At 43.4% G+C, this 23,180-nt stretch overlaps 2 protein-coding genes across 7 annotated transcripts in view; one reads left to right on the forward strand and one right to left on the reverse strand.

The window, feature by feature from the left end:
- Positions 1-9,345: 9,345 nt before the first annotated feature.
- LOC111771292 (uncharacterized protein C10orf95-like) lies at positions 9,346-10,062 on the reverse strand. The gene has a single exon (XM_023632486.1). The coding sequence runs from the start codon at positions 10,060-10,062 to the stop codon at positions 9,346-9,348; it is 717 nt and encodes a 238-aa protein (XP_023488254.1).
- Positions 9,567-23,180, forward strand: part of CAMSAP2 (calmodulin regulated spectrin associated protein family member 2) — a 109,760-nt gene continuing 96,146 nt past the window's right edge. For 2 of the 6 annotated variants that reach the window (XM_023632519.2, XM_023632520.2), the window contains exon 1: positions 9,567-10,232. In XM_023632519.2, coding sequence (XP_023488287.1) covers positions 10,094-10,232 — 139 coding nt within the window. In that variant the 5' untranslated portion in view covers positions 9,567-10,093. The remainder of the gene's footprint in view (positions 10,233-23,180) is intronic. The other 4 variants (XM_023632518.2, XM_023632517.2, XM_070255853.1 and 1 more) reach the window with 4 other exon arrangements.

The raw sequence follows: 23,180 nt of genomic DNA on the forward strand, positions 1-23,180 counted from the left end.
ATAATCCACACAAAATAAAAAAGACAATGGCCCAGACTGCATACACTAAAAGTTGTAATAGATGAAAAGCTATTTGGAGAATCACATCTTTTTAACAAAATTAGAGGTATAAAAATGTGACTCAGGAAAACTAAACTTGTTAAAAGCAATGGCCACGAAAGAAACCTTATAATAGCAGGATGCTGTTAGAAGTTCACATGGACAAAAAAGTCATGCAAAAAAGTAAAATCTTGGTTGTAAATTTACAAGCAAAAGAACTAATCCCAATAAAAATACTCTCGGTAAGACAGGAAAAGAAAGTGAAAAAAACTGTGAGTAGTTTAGCCACAGAGTACAGAGAATTGATCAAAGAATTAAATTAGGCTAATGGTGCTCACTCTGGAAATGCTATTTTCGTAATCGACATTGTTGGTATAATTCTGATGAAAATGCTGGTGTTAGTACGTAAAGTAAAAATGTTCTTGAGATCAAAACAGTGCTGTCTCAATATCTCTGATGACAAAATACCAGGGGCAATTCATTTATTAATTCTTGTATGCATTTATATAACCTTTTGGGGGGCGGCAATGGAGGAATGGCTTTTTAAGTTTAACATTTAAGGCAGAAACTGGGAAAGAAAAGATTGATAGAGTGGACTACAGAAGAACAAATACGTCAAAAAATTCTACAATTAACATTAAAAGAGAAATCATAGGGGCCGGCCCCGTGGCCGAGTGGTTAAGTTCTCGTGCTCTCCTTCGGCGGCCTAGGGGTTTGCCAGTTCGGATCCCTGGGTGCGGACATGGCACTGCTCACCAAGCCATGCTGACGCGGCGTCCCACATGCCACAACTGGAAGGACCCACAACTAAAAAAAAATACACAACTATGTACTGGGGGGCTTTGGGAGAAAAAAGGAAAAAATAAAATAAAATCTTTAAAAGAGAAATGATAAACTTGGAAAAATGATTGTATTTGATAGACAAAGAGTTAGTATATTTAATCTGTAACATGTCTCTCACAAATCAATATGAGAAGATGAATTCCCTAATAGAGAAGTAGGAAACTAGTCTTATAAGAGGAGAAAAAAGACAAATAAAATTATAAAGAAATGTGGGGCTGGCCCTGTGGCCGAGTGGTTAAGTTCGCGTGCTCCGCTGCAAGCGGCCCAGTGTTTCGTTGGTTCGAATCCTGGGCGTGGACACGGCACTGCTCATCAAGCCACGCTGAGGCAGCGTCCCACATGCCACAACTAGAAGGACCCACAACGAAGAATATACAACTATGTACTGGGGGGCTTTGGGGAGAAAAAGGAAAAAATAAAATCTTTAAAAAAAATTATAAAGAAATGCTAACATCATTATTTAGCAAAAGAAATACAAATGAAAAAAACAATGTAGACTCTTACACTTTGCTGGTATGCATGAAAATGGGTATAACCTGTCGGAAGGGCAGTGTAACATATATATCAGAAGACGTACAAAAACGACTTGGCAATTCACATTTAAGAATTTGGCCATAGCTAAGAACAGCAGTGAAGTAGGCAAAGATGTATGTTCAAGGGTATTCCTTATGGAATTATTTGTAAAAACAAAAATATAGAAATAACAAAAATATCCTATAACAGGGGCTTGGTTAGAATAAAAAAAATAACGCATCCATACAATGAAATTCTGTTATGCATTAAATTGATGTCTTAGATGAATATTTATTAATATCAAAGGAATTAATAATACAATTATGTGAAAGAAACAATTTATAAATGGGATTTACGGTATGATCTCATTTAGGTACAAATGAGTGGAAGGATATACAAAGCACATTTCTGAGTGGTGAAATTATAGGTGTTTATTTCTTTGCTTTGTTTTTCTGTATTTTCTAAATGAAAGAAATGAATGTGGATTGCTTTCATCAGGAGAAAAAAAATTCCAGGTTTAAGTATAAACAACATACTGAATGGCAATTAGAAGAATGTTTTCTAATTTTTTTTTTTAGTATTGATGTGGGGTCCCTTAAGTTATTTATACTGTTTTCGCTCTTCCTGATGAAAAAATAACATACTTTAAAAAAAAGTGCTGGCCCTGATTTGGGGACAGTCTGTCCTACAACCACCTCCACCTCCACATCTTTGCTCCCATCTCCCACTCCCACCCTCGCTCTAGAAAGTTAACCAGACTAGCTAAGTGGTCCGTGGAAGTTAAGCAATAACATTCATTTCCAGTGAAATAAAAAGTTAAATGATGTACAGATTTCTGACCTGCTTGAACCAACCCCTCTATGTAAATATTAATGTGGGTGTGCAAGAGAAACGTATGGGGAGACAATGGTTTACTATTTACACACATCCAGGTGGTTCTTAGCATTTGCAATTTTATTTACAAACAAATAAAAATCTCCTAATTTTATTCACAAATGGTTGTTATTATTCTGAATCGTGTCGACTAATGTGATATAACAAAAAATGTTTCAAAATACAATAAGAAATAGGTTGAAGCAGATTTTAAATGGATTAGTAAAAGCACCAGAGTATTTCTTCAATTTCTAAAGAAACTTTTTTGATTTTGGAACTGTGAAGGACTATCTGAGCACATTTTTAACCCACCAGGCTATTTGTTGCTTTTCTTTTCCTTTCCAATTCCAGCTTTCATTTCGAATAACCTAGAAGTAAAGGGTTTCTCACATGGCACAAATAATGTTCCCAGTTGTCTAAGTTCCATAAAGAATATCATTTTGGATGCCACAAGCTTTTGCCTTTTCAAAATCTCAACGTCAAGCTGTAATTTTCCCCTTCTAGTTTTATCCAGAACCTTTAAATTAACAGCATAAGAAACTAAACAGGAAGTTACATTTCTCTGATCTAGCAAATTAGGAGAAAGATGCGGAACAGATGAGAAAACGGAATCAGGGGAAGGAAGCCACCATATTTTGTTTCTGTTAATCAAAGTCATATATTCAAAATCTGCCTAGTATCCTGACCGAAAAGATCAAGCATAAGAAAGAAGTGCAGTGTATTTTTCCAGCTGTCGATAGGTCATAAGGAAAGAAGCAACCATTTCCTACATCCACAGATAGTTCAAAATCTGCTTACAAGGAGGCCCACAAAAGTTTAGGCATAGCTCCTAACTAACACTTTAAAGGAAGATTTGATTTATATTTTTAGTGACTGAAAAAGAAGGAAAATTTAGCCCATATGCCATGACTTGTTCAAATACCAACATATTTGAAAATACCAACATTTTTGAAACTACAATAATAACTGTTTCCATAGCAAACATGATACACAAAAAATAACAGATTTTGGCCTTGTTTTTGGAAAGCTATTTGGAGCCCATTTTGTTTAAGAAGCTAATCAGGACTCACTGAGTTCAGCCCATTAGAGCAGAGGTCTCCAAACTTTGGCATTTCACAAAGCAGCTAAGTTTCCCAAAAGAATGAATGAATAAATAAATAAGTAAATTGGAGAAGGGTGAACATAGGATTATTAACTTTTCATTTTACCAAAGGAGGTTACATGAAAGCTCAGCCACCATCAGTAATCACCATTATTTCATAGGAGAAAGGATATTTTAACAGAAAAAACAAGCAGAAAGGGGATAATCTCATAATAAAAAATAGTCCTTCAGAAGAAAGAATATGAGTTTTACGAAAAAATCGCTCCATTTTCTCAGGATAAATTCTAATAAAACATAACAACGTTTAGGAAACACTGGGAACCACTTAGTATAATATTGAGGAGATCGACTTCCCATCTTTAATTCCCATACAAACTAGTTATAGTGATCTGTTTCACGGCCCTAGAATGTGTGTTCATGTGTATTTTTTGTTACCTGTTAATTCACTGGTTCTTTCATCTCTTCAACCAATATTTCCTGTGGTCTATTAATATTAGGTACTGATGGAAATTATGAAGTGGAATAAGATTGTCTGTTCTCTTATGGAGCACAGAAAGAACTATAATTCAAGACAAAGCATACCATAAGAAGGCACAAAGAGATCAGAGAAGCTAAGGGTGGAACGAGGAAAGCTTCACGAAAGAGGTGGCATTTGAGGCAGATGCTGAAAAGTGAGAAGATTTCAATGGCTCGTGTTGGTCTGGTGGAGGGCGTAATGGAGGGAGGTTAATAAAATTATCCAAACCTTGGAAAGGATTAAATATACTCAAGGGCTTGAGAGTAATTTGGCTTGATATGTATAGGAAACTTCTGGGGAAATATGAATATAAAGATACGCCATTGTGCAGAGGATCTTCAAAGTCAAGGCAAGTGCTCAGACTACATCTAGTAAGCAAGTCAGGGGAGGGAGGCTGGAGAGATTCTTGAACTACCAATCAGGAGCCATGAGTTTGAGTGTCAGCTCTATTCTTCCTGCAAAACTTGAGGAATCCTCGTAAACTCTCCGTCTGTAAAAAGAGATCAATACCTATGTTACATGCTGTTTTATGATGAGTTAAATGAGATGCAGTATGTGAAAGGCCTAGTACAGTATCGGACGCATAGTCTGAAATCACTAACGTTTGCTGACTGTGGATGTTCATTGACTCATCAGAATTCAGGTTTAGGAAGATTTCTTGCGTTAACCTTCGGGTTCAAAAGCAGAGAAACTGAGTGGGAGTGAATGAGAGGAAACGAGAAATTCGTGGGAAGGGAACAGAGTAAATGGAAGTGAGAGATACTTGGGCTGCTAGGATGGAGTGGGGTGAGAGAGGAGGAGGGCTCAAGGATGACACATTTTAAGCAGAAAGTGGTGTCATTAGCAGAATTTGAGACACTGGGACTGGAAGCCCAGTGAGAGGAAAATGACCAACGACCAACTCCATCCATCCCCTTCTTTCTAGAGTCCTTCCATTTTTGACTCGGTCCCTGCCTTCACTGGAGGATCCCATTTCCTGTTCTGTAACCTCCCCTAGGCTTTCCCCACAATCCCATCAGGAAGCTCTCTGGAAATAAAAAAGTAACTCTTGCTCTACAGATTTAAATCCTGAATGCTAGGCGGCTGACTGATTTAACCTTCAGTTGTGATCTGGTCACGTATGTGGGTGTCATCCTCCTGTTGAGGACTGTTGGCAGTGGAAGGACCTTAGAAGTTGTCTAATTCCTCCCCCTTATTTTACAGCAGTGGAAACCAGAGAGCAGAGAAGTGACATGTGTTCCCCCAAGTCAGTGGCGGAACAGTCCTGGAAGCCGGGGTCCTTACCCCGAGCCCACTGTTCCTTCTGTTACCTCCCATATCCTTACCCATCTTCAATAGTGTTAAAAATGGTGGAAGCTTTGCCCATTACAAGAGACTCAGGGACCTTGGTTGGAGTAGGGAGTAAGTAAAGAAAAAATATCTTAGGGATCTGGGAAAATAGGGTGCCGTACCTGGGAACCCGAGGGCCAGGTTTCACTTTTCAGTTTAGACACTGACTCACAGTGCAACTCCGGGAATTATGTGGCCTCCCTGTGTTTCAGTTGCTCCAGCCACACATTTGGCATCCTACCATGCAGGCCTTGTTGGAATTTGGTGAAGGTTGATGAGATAATCCTTGTAAAATTCTGTTAGCTATTCAGACGAAAGCCACAACTGTGTCCAGAGAGGATAGAGTGTCAGATACACAGCACAGACCCTTCTTGCCCACGTTGGTTTACTGGATGCTGCTATTCTCCCACCAACAAACCTCTTATTGTCATCAGTTAGCTAGGCATTCTTTTTTTTCCCGTTGGTCCTTCTTAACCTGGTTGATTAAAAGTTTACTTACTTTAGTTCTTCGAGTTTCAGAATGACGTAAGGTCTTCACCATTGACTGAAGTCCTCTGCACATTGGTTTCTCCGTTTGTCAAGGGAGGATGATAACAACAAGGCCGTGGTGAGGATTAAGTAACTTTACATAGAGCAGAGGCTGATACATAGAAAGTGTTAACACCGAATAAGTGTTAGCTACTGTTAGTGTAACTGATTGAAAGTGGATGATAGTGTATGTATACATGCTTGCAATTTTAAAAATAACATGAGGTCTCACTGTAGTACTCTGTGGTTTCGTGTTTCTTTGTGTCTGAGGGTGCACTCTGCTGAAGATGTCTACAGGCGAAGTGACAAGGCTTCTAAACGACAGAGACACAGACGTGACAATAAAGGAAAGCTGGGCTGCTCAGGCCCTGGGATCTCTACGTTTTCTCCTTAAAAATTTGCTTCCTCAGCTGTCTTGGTCAACGCTGTATCCTCAGCATCCAGGTACTCAGTCAATCAATACTGGCCAATGAATGAATGAATACATTTATGAATCTATGAGAGGTTGAGTATGGCCGCACAGAAGGAAGTCTGGCTGACACTGTGGATTTTCTGGGAGAAAGAAGAGAAACTTTTAAAATAGAGAGAAGAGGGATTGTAGAGTATGTGTAGGAATAGGTGTAACTGTTGCCTAATGGATAGAGGCTCAGCCTGGAGAGAAAAAATAGAGGGAGTGCTGGGCAGGTGGACAAGTTAGCCCAAAGGATCATTGGGTTTTGTTTCTGTTTTTAACGAAGTCAGATATCTTAAGAAAGCAGTGGAGAGCATTTCTTTTTGACAGTGGTACTCTGCAGAGATTTCCAAGTTTTGAAAGGGAGCATTCTGAAGGTGTCACAAAGAACACCCTATTACAGTGTCTGTCTCCCTGAAAATGAATCCCTCTTCTTTGTTCTCAGGGTGTTTCTCTGTTAATAATAGCCTCATACTATGACCCCAAGTTTCACAGCCTCCCTGAAAGTAAAAGCTGCTCTTTGTGTAGGTATTTTTTTCCCCATTCCTAAACACACTCCTCCCCAGTTGGGGTCATAGCAATGCCATCGCCACTAAATGCATCACCATTGAATCAAGGGCAAGTCAGAGCAACTGTCTGTTTCCTTCTCTTCCTCGTCATGTTTATTTAGGTTGACATAGCTTTCAGTAAAATTCAGCAGGCATTTACCCAGCACCCATGTGAGCAAAGTGCTGTGCTAGGCCACATACACACATCAAGTTGATTAAGCACGGTTTCTGGCCTCGAGAATCTTGTACTGGCTTGCAGATTGTTATAACAACTGGTGAAATGTTTCGGGATCTCTTTTCCACCTCTCCGGGCTATAGGTCTCTCTTAATTTGACTTGTTGCTTTGGAATTCAATTGAAGGTGGATTTGAGTACATGAGATTCAACAGATGTCTCTACGAAACTTTCCTGGTCCCTCCACCTTTCTATCTCTTCCAGCACTTACCTCTTTTACATTTTAGTACATTTATTTATGTAGGTGTCAGCCTCCATAATCTGGGGAGGGAACAGGCACCAGGAAATGCACCTGAGGAACAGAGTCAGAAGACGTACTTGTTTTTGAAGCCAGACTCAGATATAAATCAACCGTGAAATCATGGCTATGCAACTTAATCTCTCTGCCTGTCAGTCCTGCAGCTAGAATTGGGAGATGATAAGAATGCCTATTTCACAGAATGGATGTGAGAATTAACATAGTTACCATATGAACCCGCTTTGTGAACTATTATTCATAGGTTAATTTTATTATCCCCTGTCAATGAAAAATAACCAATAATCATCTGTAGATAAGGGAAATAAGGTGAGTTTTACTTGAGCCAAAACTGAGGATTACAACCCAGCAAGGCCTTTTCCAGAAAGGAAGAAAGGCTTCCAGACAAGCATGGTTTTCAGTATAGTCTTATACTTTGTAGAACAAAGAATCATACATTAAACACGCCCAGGATACATGTTTGTCAAATTTTGGCTCTACCACTTTGCTAGTAGTGTGATATGGGGTAATTTTTAAATTTTTCTGAGCTTTAGTATTCTCATCTGTGAAATGACATACCACAGGGTTTGACAATGATTAAAATTAGATAATGCAGTAAAATGAGATATAGTGAGTGATAAGAAATTTTCACCTATTGAGGCATATGGAGTAGCTATCCTGGTTTAAACCTGATTCGGCCTGAACTAAACCTGTCTGACTTGTGGCCTGTCAACCTTACACTGTACCTCTGCTTTAACCACCAAAGCAAAGAATGCACTCAACATTATCTTGAGGTAAAGGAATGCACTCTCTCAAGATAAGGATGCAGACTTCCTTTCCTGCCACACCAATATCAGTCCTGGGAAGGTAAGTTTCCTTTCACAGACATCAGGGTCATGTTGACCTGTTAATCTAGCACTGAATATCTCTTTGAAATTTTGATGAATGTGATCCTGGGCATGTTTGATGTATGTTTTTTGTTCTAAAAATGCTTGTCTGGAAGACTTTCTTCCTTTGTGGAGACCGCCATCCCAGGGTCCTCCTCAGCTTGGCTCAGATCTCACCTTATCTTTCTCCTCTATAGAATGGTTATTGGTTATTTGCGACAACATGAGGCATTAATGAGTCAAGCTCAATAAGCGTGAACTACAGTAATACCCATCCTTAGTTCCTACACATTAATTGAGCAACTCCTATGGGCTGGGTGCTGTACAGAAGCTGAAGATAGACCCTGTCATCAGTGGGAAAGACAGATAAGTAATTGCTGATTGCATGTATGTGGCAAGTGCTGTGACAGAAATAAGAACAGGGTGCTTTGGGGACAGTCGAGGAGGCACCTACCTGACCGGGAGGGTGTCGGTAGGGCTTCCTAGAGCAAGTGATTATTGCCGAGGAGGAGTGGACCGAGGGAGCTCATCGAGCAAAGACGTGGGCATCCGAGAAGGAACGCCCCTTTGGGAAAATGGGGAGCGGCTCTGACAAACGAAGCCATAAAGGTCTGCAGGTGCCAAATCACGGTGGGCATCCGTTCGCTTTGCATGAGAATTTATGCTCTATTTGGAAGGAACGAGGAGGCATTGATGGACGTGCCCCTTCTAGAGAGGAGGTTTAAGCGGGGAGAATCCAGTTAAGAAAAGTATCATGATGTCGCGAAATTAATACAGGGTGGGAGCTTCATAGCTCCTGAATCCTGGCTAAGCCCCCATGCGTGACCTAATCAACTCACTTCACCTTTGCAATTTCAGGGTCCATCAACGATAACATCTAGCCCTTAGGGTTACTTCGAGGACTAAACAGGATCATGCACGTCAAGTTCGCAGCAAAGTGCGTGCACGTAACAGTGCACGTTACCAGTTCTCTTTGCTTAACCACTGTGTAGCTAAACAATGAAAGCCACTGCTAGGCCTCTCTCTCCTCCCTTCCTTCCCTTTCCTCTTCCAGCAGCGGGAGCAGCGGCCGCAAACGCCAGGGACGCGGAGGATGTCCACTCCAGGGCGCCCTGCCCAGCGAGCATCAAAGACCAGCCGCACGGAACCCAGGGCGCGGGCGGGGCGCTAGGCTGCGCATGCTCCGCGGGCGGCAGGGCGGGGCTAGCGCGGCGGGGGCGGGGCCGCCCTCGCGGGAGGGCGCATGCTCAGTGCCCGCGTCGGCTCGCTGCGTCCCGTGCCGCAGCCGGAACACCGCAGCGGCGGCGGCGGCGGCTGCGGGGGCGGCCGAGGGGGGCCGGCTGAGGGGGCGGCAATCCAAGGGCATCCCCGCTGAGGCAGGCACTCAGAGCCTGGGACCCACGACTTGTCGCACTGCCGCCTTCGCCGTCGGCGGGAGGAAGACTCGGGAGGCGGCGGCGGCGGCGGCGGCGGGCGGAGACGGCGGCGGGGGGAGCGCTGAGGCGGGCCGGGCGGGCGCCGCAGTGGTTTCGGCGTTTCCCCGCGGCGTCTCCCGCGGCCGGCCACCCTCCACCCCGCCCGCGCGTGCGCGTTCGGCCTCCGCCCTCCGCCCTCCGCCCACCGGCCGAGGGTCCCGCGGGAGGGCGGACGGACGGACGGACGGACAGACAGACGGGCGAGCGAGGGGGCGGGGGCGGCGGCGACGATGGCGGGGACATTTTCCACAACGTGACTGAGCGAGCCTCCCCCCCGTCACATTCCGGGCCCTTCCAGCCTCCGCCCTCGCCGCCCGTGTGACTGAGGGGAGACAAAGGGGAGGCGGCGGCGCCACGCGCGCGCTCGCGGGCGGACGGACGGACGGACGGACAGACGGAGGGACGGACGCGGCGCCGCCCCGCTCCCATGCCCGCCGCGCCGGCGGCCGCGAGGGTCCGCGCCGGCCCGTGCCCCGCGGGCGCCGCCATGTGAAGGAAGGCAGGGTCGCGCCGGGAGAAGATGGGGGATGCGGCGGAGCCGCGGGACGCGCGCCGGACGTTCCTCGTGCCGGCCATCAAGCCCTTCGACCACTACGACTTCTCGCGGGCCAAGGTGGCCTGCAACCTGGCCTGGCTGGTGGCCAAGGCCTTCGGGACCGGTGAGAGCGGCCCCCCGAGCGCGTCCGCGGGCCGGGAGGAGGGATGGGTCCAGGTGGTCCAGACCCGGCGGCCTGGGATGGGCGGCTGGGCTTTGGGGGGCGGTCCTGGGTCTCTGCGTGGGGTGGCGTGGGCTGGCGATGTTCCCCTTTGTGCCGCTCGCGTGTCCCCCCACCCCACCCCACCCCCAGGTGATGACCCCGCCCGGATGCTCGGGGCGGGGTGGGGGTGGGGGGCTTCTCCATCCTGGGATGGGGGCGGCGCCCTACGGGATGCCCGCGCTGACCCCGGGGGATGCCGCAGCGATGTCGGGGTCCTCCTGGAGCCCGGCTCCTCCTCCTCCTGCACCTCGCGCTGTTAGATCGGTGGTCCCAGACGCCCCCTCGACTGTAGGGGGGCCGACTGTAGGGTGCTGTTGTCCTTGCGTGTTAGCAGCCGGGCGTCTTCCTTTTCCCAGACGTAGTTCGGCTTCCTAAATTAAGGGCGACAAAAACTCGCCACTGTGGATGTCTTTTGTTTTTGTTTTTTGGGGTTTTTTTTTTTTTTTTTGGATCCAAGAGTGTTTTGGGGGCATGTGCTGTTGACGCTGCCCTATAGGGCGGCAGCGATTCGGCGCTCCCCCTGCCACCCAGGCCCTGCGGAATAACAGGAAAAGGGCCTCCGCTTGTCACTCCTTCGCTGTCGCTTTGGGAGCCCGGCTTGTGGAACGCACCCCCCCCCCCCCAAAATTAGGGAGCTTCTCGTTTGAGGATGCTCCTGTAGGGTCACGTCGCCTGGGGCCTTTCAGAGTCGTTTTGTAAGGTTTCTGTGCCTCAGTTAATAAATTGTGGATGTATATACTAATCTGTTGAAAAGCTTCCTATTTACAGATTTTTCTCTGAATGTTCAATATAGGGTTTTTTGGGGGGGCAGGGAGGATGGCTTATTTCCCCTTTTGGGACGGTGGAAGTAGGTGGGTCAGTGGTTGTGTTCTTACCGCTGGAAGGTGCACGCCGAGTGTTTTCAGGACTGCACGTTTCAGTTTACTAGCAAACGAATCTGTGTCTGGGAAATTATTGGAGTTAGTTTCAAGGGAAACATCATGTGAACGTGATTTTAAATTTATGACAGCTTTTCGTGTCGTTTGAATTCTCAAGCTCTGATACTGAAGTAGAAGGATGTTAAAGGTTTTAAAACTGGCATCAGGAGTCTATAGTAGTAAAAGTCGTTTTGAAAGAATTGAAGTTTTGGAGATCTGTTTGGAACTAAGTGTGCAGAGTAGCACATTGCTGGAAGCACAGAGTGTTAGGGTGTTTTTATGTTTTGGAACCACTGATATCAGCGGTGAGAATAATAGCATACTGAAGCTAATATCCGTTTGGAGGAGAAATGGAAGCTGTTTAAGTATTTAGAAGAAAACGGAAAGAGAGAAATTTATGTAGTGACCTGCCTAGAAAAGCAGTGTGTACAAAACAGAATAACGAAAGTACTTTCTTTGGATGCTTGTCGTAGCGATGTCACAATGTTGCCCTGGATTCATACCGGCTGCTCTCCAGAAAGTGGCCTACTTTCTGGATGTCTTTCGGGCCCTTTTCCTGGATTCTGGACCACTTGAGGACCACACTGGAAGAGAGGGTGAAAGGACCCTGGTCTGGGGCGTCTGTTGTGGGCAGGCTCTGTGCTCGGGGCTTTGCGTTAGGTTGTACTTTCAGGAGTCGCAGCCGCTCTGCGATGTAGGTGGTGTGTTCCCCACTTAAGAAAACTGGGGATGCCACTTCAACAGAGAGGTTGAACACCTCTCCTACTATCACACTTTCAGTGAGGCAGTGATGGGTTTCGATCGACTGCTTGACGCCAAAGTGTATGGCATTGCTGGAGACAGGCTCTGTTTATTTCCCCAGCAGCTCTGCAGATGGGTACTGTTCTGGTTTTGTAGACGAGGGGGCAGGCTCAGAGAGATGAGTTTGCTCGAGATTAAACACCTGGCAGGGGATGGTCCTGCATGCCAGCTCAGGTCTTTCTGACTCTGAAGTCTTTGCTCTTCACACCAAACTGCAGATTACTCTCTTTATCTGCAAGTGTGAAAAATGTGCCCATAGTACATGGTAGAAGTCTGTTTTTCCCTTTTTTCTGTAAAGAGTGTGCAGATCTTAATACACTCTCAGATAGTTTAGATGAATATTGTTGGTACCCACTTAACATTTGCCTTGGCGGCAGTTGGCATGGATAAAGACATCATATTCAAAATGGAATGAAAAACAACTTTAGAAGACCTTAAGAGAGTGGCTTAGTAACAGGAAATTATTACATTGTTAAGAATATTACATTATTAAAGAATGTTTATTCTTTAATCAGTAGTCTTTCAAAGTATGTGTTTATATGGAGTGAATGGAAAAAAGGATTAATTTCTTTTGATATAAATATTCTTTATTTACTGGAGACACTGTTATGTAGCAAATGTTAATAGACAACATATTTCAAAGGTATTACCTAATAGTATTCAGTTAATCATTCAAAAAATTAGCCCAACTTTAAGTCATGATTTACTAAAACCACTTCTTTAATGATGACATATAGGCTCTTCAGGCACTGAGGTATTCTTTTTCCATCAGATACTTTCTGATTTTTGACATATTAAAAAGTAGTCACTTTTAGAACCATATGTTGTCTTAAATGACCAAAAGTCATTTAAAATGATAGCTAGAAATCAATTGTGGGCATAGAATGAAGTTATCGAACCACAAAAAAGAAATAAAGCACCAGGATTGTAGTACCTGGAAAGCAGATGGAGTATTTGCTTAATTTGGGATGTCAGGAGCTTTGAATCATTCTTCTCTTCACACTAAAAATATTCCAGAGAGCCCAAATCTTAAGTTTATTTTGTGGGAGAATGCATATACAGTTTTTTTTTGCCCTCCCAGAGCCCCAGTACGTAGTTGTAAATCCTAGTTGCAGGTCTTTCTAGTTGTGCTACGTGGGACGCCACCTCAGCGTGGCTTCCAGGATCCCAGCTGGCCAACCCCAGGCCACCGAAGCAGAGTATGCGGACTTAACCACTCGGCCACGGGGCCGGCCCTGCAGATGCAGTTTTGATCAGATGAAAAAGAGTTTGTTTAGATGAATCTGAAACAATAGATATTCTAATTACTTTAAGCAAATTGCAAAAGCAGAGGGAATTAAATGTTCGTGCTGTCTGTGCTGCTGCATTTGAACAGCTTAACCCATTTCAGCAATGATGTTACTGGGTTTCCTCTAAGTGTTCTACTCCCTTACATCCTTTGGGGAAAGCGGGAGGTGCACAACCTTTTATGACACTCCTCCTTACTAGATTCTTGAGTTTAGAGTTCTTAATATGAAATTTAAGGCTCACTTCCTAGTGTCAATTTACTATTTCAACTTTATCAACTATCATTCTCCCTTTCATACCATTAGTTTAGGAATATAAAATTGTTTGCTGGGGCCGGCCCGGTGATGCAGCGGTTAAGTTGCATGTTCCGCTTTGGCGGTCCCGGGATTGCCAGTTTGGATCCCAGGTGCGGACATGGCACCACTTGGCACGCCATGCTGTGGTAGGCGTCCCACATATAAAATGGAGGAAGGTGGGCACGGATGTTAGCTCAGGGCTAGTCTTCCTCAGCAAAAAGAGGAGGATTGGCAACAGATGTTAGCTCAGGGCTAATCTTCCTCAAAAAAAAAAACAAAACTATTTGCTATTGTAAATACACCTTGTTACATTTCACTGTGTATCCCAACACATTTTGTTGTCCAAGCCCTACGTAAGTTCTAACTCTTACGTGTATGTGAAGGTTGCGATGGCAGTGGGTAGCCCTGTGTCTAAGAGTGACTGATAGCAGAGAGGCCGGTTTGGGAAGTTACTGCAGGAGTCCAGGCAGGAGATCATGAGGGCTTGAGCAGGGTGGAAATGATGATAAAGCTGCTAATATTTATTGAGTGCTTACTCTGTGCCAAGCCCTTTTCATGTGTTATCTCATTTTAATCCTCATGACAGCCTAGAGAGGTGGAAAGTATTAATCATTCCAGTTTTACCGATGAGGGAAGCGAGGCCCAGAGGTTTAAGAACTCATCCAAAGCCACACAGCTTAGGGTGGGTGGGATCTGAACCCGGGGAATCTGACTTGAGTCTGTGCTCTTAACCACTATACCACAGGAGTAGAAGCCAAATTAATGGAAAAGAGGCAAAGATAGAAAAAGTGTTGCAGAGATTTAATCCCTAGTATTTCTAAATGACTGAATTTGGGATGCATGGGGGAATGGTTTAAATAAAATGGTAATACATTAGAGGATGAGGTCACCTGGGGTTTTTAGGAGCATGGGGTCACCTGAGGTTTTGGGATGTAGTGACTGGGAGGATGAATTGTGATGCTGTTGTCAGAGAGGGAGAGAGCCGCAAATTGGAATGAGAAGTCAGCTTTGTTTTTGGGAACCATGAACTTGATCTGTTGGCCAAATAGCTTATCTGAGAAATTCAGTGCAGTAGATAGGTATACATGTAGGTATGGAATATGATTGAGAAGTTGAGGCTAGAAATAACAATTTGGGAATCTTCTGTGTAGAGCAGTGTAATTGAAATTGGAAGTAGATGAGATTGTAGAGGGAGAGAAGAAACTTGAGACAGAATCTAGGGATTCTAGTGAACACTTAGAATGGTTTTGGGAGTGGGGCACGAGGTAAAGAGGCAGAAATAGAGCAATCAGAGAGTTAGGAAGAGAATTAAGAAAGTATGATACTACTGAGGCTCTGGAAGAAGGTTTCAAGGGGTGTGGTCTTATTAACAGTGTCAAATGCTACAGGTTTTTAAACCGTGCCTTTCCTCTAAGAGTTTGTGCTAGTAGGGGAGATAGGATAAAGGAATACCTATAGTGGAGTTCAGGAAATACATGAGCCGTGGAACTGGAGCAGTGACGTGCCGGGGTGCAGGGTGGGAGACGGGAGAGAGGTCACTTTCAGCCTCTTGACCTGTAAAGGACACCTCTGAAGTGGAGGTGGTAGTTAGACTAGACCCTGAAGGGGGTCAGGCTGGCATTGTAGATGGAGGAAGTGGTTTGTGTGCAGGCATGAAGTTGTGAAACCCAGGTAGTGTAGTGAGACAACACAGACCAGTTGCATTGGAAGAGGTTTATGTGATGAAGTGGTGGGAGACCTAGCTTGAGAGGCAAATTGGGACAGAATTGTTTGAAGGGCCAGGTTAAGGAATTTGGTATTTATTTAGTAGGTAAGTAAATTATCTTAAGCACATTGAATTAAAAAAAACAGCTTTTATTGGACATGTGATTTGTACTAAGTACAATTTTGAACATTTTACATGTATTATTTCTTTTACTCTGAGAATGACCTTATTAAGTAGATAGTATCTTATTTCTTCTTCTTCAGCTCTAAAGCAGGGTTTCCCAACCGCAGAACTATTGGCTTCTTTGTTGTGGGAGGCCGTCCTGTGCACTGTAGGGTTTTAGCAGCATCCCTGACCTCCGTCTACTAGATGACAGCGGTATTTCCCACCCCACTTCCACCCCACTTGTGACAACCAAAAATGTCTCCAGACATTGCCACATGTCTCCTGGAGGGCAAAATGACTTGAGAACCACTGCTCTAAAGATTGTAAGACACACTCAATTTAAAGATTTTTGGGGGGCCGGCCCCATGGCCAAGTGGTTAAGTTCACGCACTCTGCTTCAGTGGCCCAGGGTTTTGCCAGTTCGAATCCTGGGCGTGGACATGGCACCGCTCATCAGGCCACGCTGAGGCCGCATCCCACATGCCACAACTAGAAGGACCCACAACTGAAAATACACAACTGTGTAATGGGGAGCTTTGGGAGAAACAGGAAAAATAAAAAAATCTAAAAAAAAAAGGTTTTTTGTACATTAAAGTACAAATTAATTATAAGACGTGATTTCACAAATATTCACGTGGAAAATAAGGATTTCGGAAATATGATAGTTTGCCCTTTTTAATGGGGAAGCAGGTTTAGAGGGGTTAGGCAGCTTGCCGTTGATTGTCCAGCTTGAAGTGGAACGGGAAGAAGAACCTGATGATACTAAAGTTTGTGTTTTAGCCTCTATGTTGTACTTTTCCTGTGGTTCATTACAGTTTTATAGCATAGTACTGGGAGCGAAGGCATAAAGAAAGCATCACACCTTTCAAATGTAAGTCTTAAATTTTTTTGCAGAATTTAAAAGTATGTTTAATTTTTCTTGAACAAGCCTATTTATATTTGATTAGTTAGTACAGAAATGGGAAATAATATTTAGCATTGGTCTGTCACTTCTTTTTTAAAATTTCTTTTTAATTTTTAAAATTCTTTGGTGAAGACTGGCCCTGCACTAACGTCTGTGCCAGTGTTCCTCTTTTTGCTTGAGGAATATTGTTGCTGAGTTAACATCTGTGCCCGTCTACCTCTATTTTGTATGTGGGATGCCGCCACAGCATGGCTTGATGAGCAGTGCGGATGTCCGAGCCTGGGATCCAAACCTATGAACCCCAGGCCGCCGAAGCGTAGTGCATGAGCTTAACCACTGTGCCACTGGCCGGGCCCCTGGTCTGTCATTTCAAGGCTTCCCTCGTACCTCCCTTGGATCTAGTTTTCCCTGTATACTAGTGTATGAACCTTTTCTATTGGTAAATTACAAAGAAGGATGTTTAAATTAAATACTGCACATTGATTAGTAGTGACAAGCTTGGTGCTTTAGCTGAGATAGTAATTGTTTTCATTGACCACATTTAGCACTTTTTCTACTCATCTTGCATAGTTTTCCTTTTTTTTTACACATCGACTCTTTGCCAGCGTAACATTTTAGATTAAAGGGCTCTGTAGTAGTATCTTCCTAGGTCTCCCTCTACCACTTGCTCCCCTTTTTGGGGGTGCATTTTCCTAAAGTACTCTTCGTCTCAGTTTCCCTGCTTGCTCCAGGGTCATGATATTAAGTATCTCTATGGCTTTGAGTTCTTTAGAAGAAAACATAAATTGCAAAGTGTTAGAATTTATCAGTCTCAGATTTAGGTTCCCTTTTCTGTTTCCCATTGTGGAATAGGATTATATTTCTTAGAATAATTTCAAAGAATTCTTTTTATTAAAAATATTTTTTCCTATGAACTAGGAGAAATAGAACAGTAGGTAGGAAAACAGGATAGGAAAGCACAGTAGAGCTGCACTCTGCACTTATGCCTAGGAGTGTTTATGAAGGACCTGGGCCCTGTCTTCTTGAGCTGAAGAGATGGGATTTCAGTTAGCTGAAGGAAGTGTTCATCTCCCCACTCCATTTTTCACAGACACAGGTTCCTGGTATGTGCGTGATCTTAAAAGGTTATTTTGAACTTTGTTAACCCATTCCTAATCCTGTGCTTCACACCATTTTCTGTCCCTAAAATGAGAATTTCATGCAAATTTTAAGTACTTTGGGCTCTTGGAATAAAGGACATTTGAAACATTTGAAATATTTTAAAAGACCTTTGTCCTCAGAGAAGGCAGCTTTCAAAAGCAGATGGTTTCATTTCTGGTGGCTTTTTACTACTACTCTCAAGCTTCTCATTTTCAACTGTCTTCTCGTTTTTCCATTCTCTTTTTTGATGACATTCAAGTAAAGAGGTTGCTGACCTGGTAAATTTTTCTCTAATTTATATGTTTTGTATATATGTTTTGTAGAATTGTAACAGATTTTGAAAGAGCAGAAATGTCTTTTTTTAAGCTACCTCAATTTTTTTTTACATAGATGCTAGAGGTTTTGATTATAAGTTCTTAAAAATTTACCTTTTGATACTTAGAAATGTTTTTTGAATAGGTGAGGCTGGCACAGATTCAGCTCAGACGGTATAGAACGATCGATGTAGGGGCCGGCCCCGTGGCTAGAGGTCAAGTTCTCCCCCTCCACTTCGGTGGCCCAGGGTTTTGCTGGTTCGAATCCTGGGTGCGGACATGGCACCGCTCGTCGGGCCACGTTGAGGTGGCGTCCCACATGCCACAACTAGAAGGACCCACAACTAAAAATTCACAACTATGTACTGGGAGGCTTTGGGGAGAAAAAGGAAAAATAAAATCTTTAAAAAAAAAAAAAGATCTAGTGAAAAGTCTCCTTCCCACCTGGACCCAGAGCTACTCAGTTTCTGTCTTAAGCCAGGTGACGTCATTGGAAACCGTTTTTCAAAAGCTCTCTTGGCATACACTTAAAAATGGCTAAAATGGTAAAGCTTATGTGTATTTTATCTCAAAAAAAAAAAGATCACTTGGAAACAGTAGAAAATGTATTGGGGGAGACTAAGAGTTATGAAGGGGAAAGACAGTTACGAAGTTATTCTGGTGCAGGTGAGAGAGGATGGCAGCTTGAATTTAGATGGGAGCCGTGGATATGGAAAGGAGTGGGTGAAGCTGGAAGATGAGATTTGGTGATTGATTGGTCATGTGGAAGGAAAGGTGAGATGGTGGGAAGTGCTAAGATTGACTCTATTTCCTGAGAAAGGGAACAGTGGCAGAGGGCCAAGTTGTGTGTGTGAGAGAGACAGGGTGGGAGAGACAGTGTTGGGTCTGAGGAATAACTAAAACGGTGGTGTGTGCCGTAGGCCCTTGAAAATTCGTATGTGGAGCTCAGGAGATCTCACGGGTGAGACTTAGGTGCTGATTAAAATAAACAGCGTGAGTAACTGCTAGTGACTTTAAAGTGACTGTGATGAGAGAAGGGGCCCCAAGACAGGAGAGCCAGCAAAGGGGCCAGACATAGAGTACCAACGAGGAAGAAAGAAAATCGGGCGGGGATGGAATCTCAAGCCTAGGGAAGAGGACATTGAGGATGAGGGAGTATGAGGTGCAGCTGAGAAAGACTGATAAGCAAGAAGAGGTCTCACAGAATCTGCTGGATTTAGCAGCAATGAAGTTATTGATGACTCGGCTGAGAACATGTTGAGGGAATGTGGAGGCAGCGCTGTGACTAGAGGAGGTGAAAGTGAATGGGAGGTTGTATCAGGCTGTCTTCACTTAGAGTAACAGAAAATCCGACTCAAATTGGCCAGCAGTAAAGAGGATTTACTGGCTCCTTCAGCTCACAAAATTCTGAGGTAGGACGGGCGTTGGATCTGGTTTCCTCGGGGATCCGGCTCCAGTTCTCGGTGCTTCCCTGGCTGTGCTCCCCTTCAAGTGTGAGTTTCCTTCTCAGGCTGTTTCTCTCCTGGTGGCAAGTGGCTGTGGTAGTTCCAGGCCTCGCATCCCTGTACCGCACCATTCAGCTCTTCCCTAATCATCGAATGGAAGTTCTCTACTCTCCTCTTGCTTTTTTCTTTGTCTTTAAACAAAGCCATTTGATTATAGAAAATCTTGAATATATACAACGACAGTAAATCTTCATGTGCTTTTCACCCAGCCTCCACAGTCCACAACTCATGGCCAGTCTTGATTCATCTGTGAACAGGCCCCTCCACCCCCGCATTGCCAATTATGTGAAGCAAATCCCGGACATCATATCATTTCATCTATAAATATATGTTTCTATATTTATGTATGTTTATAATTTATATATTCATATATATTTATATAAAATATAAATATATGTGCGTGTATCTCCAGAATCAAGGACGGACTCCCTTTTGAAACGTAGCCGTGGTACTGCCGTCGTCACAGCACTCTTCATCACACGACTCCACGTCGTTGGTATTAAGATTTCTGTCTCAAATCTTTGTTTTTTTTGTCTTTATGTTTTTGTTTTACAGTTCATTTGTTCCAGTCAATGTCCAAATAAAGGCCATAGTTTGTAATTGAGTGGAATGTCTCTTTAAGTTTGCTTAACATATAGGCTCCCCCTCCATCTAATTTTGTCTTCCTTGCAGTTTAGTTTTTGGAGAAACCAAAGTATTCTGTAAAGTTTCTCACAGTCTGGATCTTTGTATATTGTTTGACACATTTCTCTTTGTCCCCTGTATTTCTTATAAATTGGTAGTTAGATCTAGCAAATTGTATGGATTCAGATTTTTTTTTTCATACTTCATAGGTGGTGTGTACTTCTCCTAGGAGGCACGTAATGTCTCATTGTCTCTCTTTCTATCATGACTTCTTCATTTATTAGCTGGAATACTCCTTTAAAAGAGATTTCTTTCCCTTTATTAGGTATTTGGTTACCCTCTGTGGGAAATTACCTTGATGAATGGTAGCCTCCAAGTATACTACCAGGCACACTGCCCCAGACATCATGGAATGGAAAGGCTCATAGAGCAAATTAAAATGCTGAAGTCATATGGTTTGTTACAGCAGTTTACACTGAGCAGCAAGGGGAATGGGATGGGGTAAGTTAACGACACACTTAGGATGGAGTGCAAGGAGGGAGAAAGAACCACGCTCTGAATCCTGTGGTGTGCAGTGTTCATGTGTCCGTCTCTTTCTGTTGCCTTAGCCTTCCCCGCTCGTGGTGGGGTCACAGGGACCAGAGTTGAGGTTTGCATAAGAAGGCCCACAGTGACACCCAGACCAGTGATACACACTTGCTGTATCAGAGAGACATGGGGCTCACCTGCCTGCCGTCGCTCCAGCTTGCCAGTCAGCCTGATGAACAGCCGTGGGTTTTGTGTTCCTTGGGCAGAGGGCACGTAGGCCAGAATGGGTGTCACGAATGGCTGGCCACATTAAGGACTCATGAATATTAAGTGTTCATGTATATTTAGTGTTCGTTGCCTCTTGTTTCTTCAGTCTCATGCATATTTAATATATCGTGAGTTTTTAGTATTTTGTATGTTTAGTATCATGAATATTTAGCACCTACATAACTTATGAATATTAGGTATCTTATTTTTTTCTATCCCTTGTTTAGCATATATACGCCACTAACTACTTACCTTTATTTAACACATTCTCTGAATTCTGTCTATGCCTAACACACTTTTTGCTTGCTAGTAGTTGCCTGTAATTAAAATATCTTAAAAGATTTCACGTATGTTTTACAAGCTATAAACTTATTCATCTTTTGTAATGGAATTGAATAGTCTCGGAAGTACATTACACTGAGGTACAGGGCAGGCAGGATAAATGCTATGTTCTTTCCCTTTATTGGAGGGAAATCGGACCAAACTGAATGGGTCAGTGGCTCCTAAGAATCTGAAAGGGTGGAAAGAGTAGAGAGAAAGAGCATTCTGAACAGAGTGACCAGAATGCAAAGGCAAAGCCTTTATAGTAGAAGAGAGCGTGGTTTCCAGGAACAGCACGTTGCTAGTGGGCATGCATAATACGAGGAGATGGGTGGGGCAGGATCATTCCTCTCTGGCAGGTCAGAGGAGGAAGTTGGAAGTCATTGGAAACCCTAGGGTTTGGTGGTGGTGTGTGTGACATGATCAGATTTGCTTATGGGAAATCAGCGAGTCCTGGCTGTAGTAGAGAATCATTTGAAGCGAGGTCAAGCGTGAATGTGTGAAGACAAATTTAGGAGTGAAGACAGTAATTGAGATGAAGCGTACTGATAGCCAGTCACCGGAGATGTGAGTTGAGGCTGTGAGAAGGGGCAGTTTGTCTGGGGGCTGAGGGAGAGGGAGGCGTCAGTGATGACTCTAGGTGTCTGGCTTGTGCAACTAGATGGATGGTGGGGTAGTTCATTGCTGTGGGGAACACTAGAAGGTGATCAAGTCTGGGGGCAAAGGATTGATTTGGGGCATTTTGAGGTTTCGTAACTTTTTTCAGCATAATTTTAAATGTGTAAGTATAGTACAAAGAACTCTCAAATACCCTTTGTGATAATTTTTTTCCTTTACTAAAATGTATTTTTATCTTATAAAAACAACAAGCCAGTTGTTTTATAGACTGTCCCCCAATTTGGATTTGTCTAATGTGTCTTAAGGATTAAATTCAATTTCTGCAAATCTGACGGGACTGCCACAGAAGAGGTGCTTTATCCTCAGTAGATTGTATCAGGAGGCACATAACGTTTGGTCCAGGTTGGTGATGTTAATTGGGATCACTTGGTTAAAGTGGTATCTGCCACTTTTCTCCACTATAAAATTATTCTTCATTTTTAATAAATAATTTATGGGGAGATAATTTGAAATAACCGTGTTTATCAAACTTTTATCCACCGTTTTAGCATCCAGTAATAATTCTTGCTTGAATCAGTTATTACTGTTATTTATTACTGTTGTTTTTCTCATTTATTAGTTGGTATTCTACTACAAGAAAGAGCTTACTCTTCTTTCTCTTTTACTTTTTTTTTGTTTATGTCTATCAGGATGGACTCACTGATTCTTGTTTTATTTAATGGGTTATAATCCTTTATTATCATTACTTATTTTGTTGTTCAAATTGTCTCAAGTTTGGCCAGTGAGATCTCCTTTCAGCTGGATCCTGTGTCCTTTTGACATGGCCCCATTATTTGTTAGCATTTCCTTACCTTCTGGCACGCACGTGCACACACACACACACAAATCATTCTTAGCTCATCTTGTACTTTTCCTGTTCCAGCTCTGGAAAGAACCTATTTTTTAAGAGCCTGATTTCTTGGCATGGGAAGGGTATTAGAAACCAAGATCTCGTGCTATGCTTATTGCTACTTGGGTTTAGCAGACAACCAGGAGACGCATATGCATACATAACATATAGCTACATTCATTTCTTTCTCCGTGTATCTATAGATAGATATAAAACACCATGTGTTCATATTGACACTTCCCATTTCAGTCCAGCACCACGGAGTTCTTTCTAGTCTTTCCCCTTTCCATACTTGTAACTCTGCTTGTCACTGAGGAGCCTGGCTCCTATTTTGAGTTTGAAGTTTCTTTGTGACATCCAAGTGAAGAGTTGAGTTAGGTAGCTTATAAGATCTGGGGCTCCCAGGAGGTGCTTTTCTCATAGGGTAGTGGGAGGAGTGCAGGAGGTAATTTAAGCTCAGGAATGCCGTACAGCACTTAACACATGGTTTGGTAAGTGGAGGGAAGGAGGGAGCTAACTTCTAATTGGCCTTTCCTTTGAAGGCAATGCTCTGTGTTTAGGTACTTCA

Source organism: Equus caballus, chromosome 30 (assembly GCF_041296265.1).
Source record: "Equus caballus isolate H_3958 breed thoroughbred chromosome 30, TB-T2T, whole genome shotgun sequence".
Classification (NCBI taxonomy): Eukaryota; Metazoa; Chordata; class Mammalia; order Perissodactyla; family Equidae; genus Equus; species Equus caballus.

What these genes read in the sequence shown, in the direction of transcription:
- LOC111771292 (XM_023632486.1), bottom strand. Translation starts at nt 10,062, where the DNA reads ATGGCGGCGCCCGCGGGGCACGGGCCGGCGCGGACCCTCGCGGCCGCC.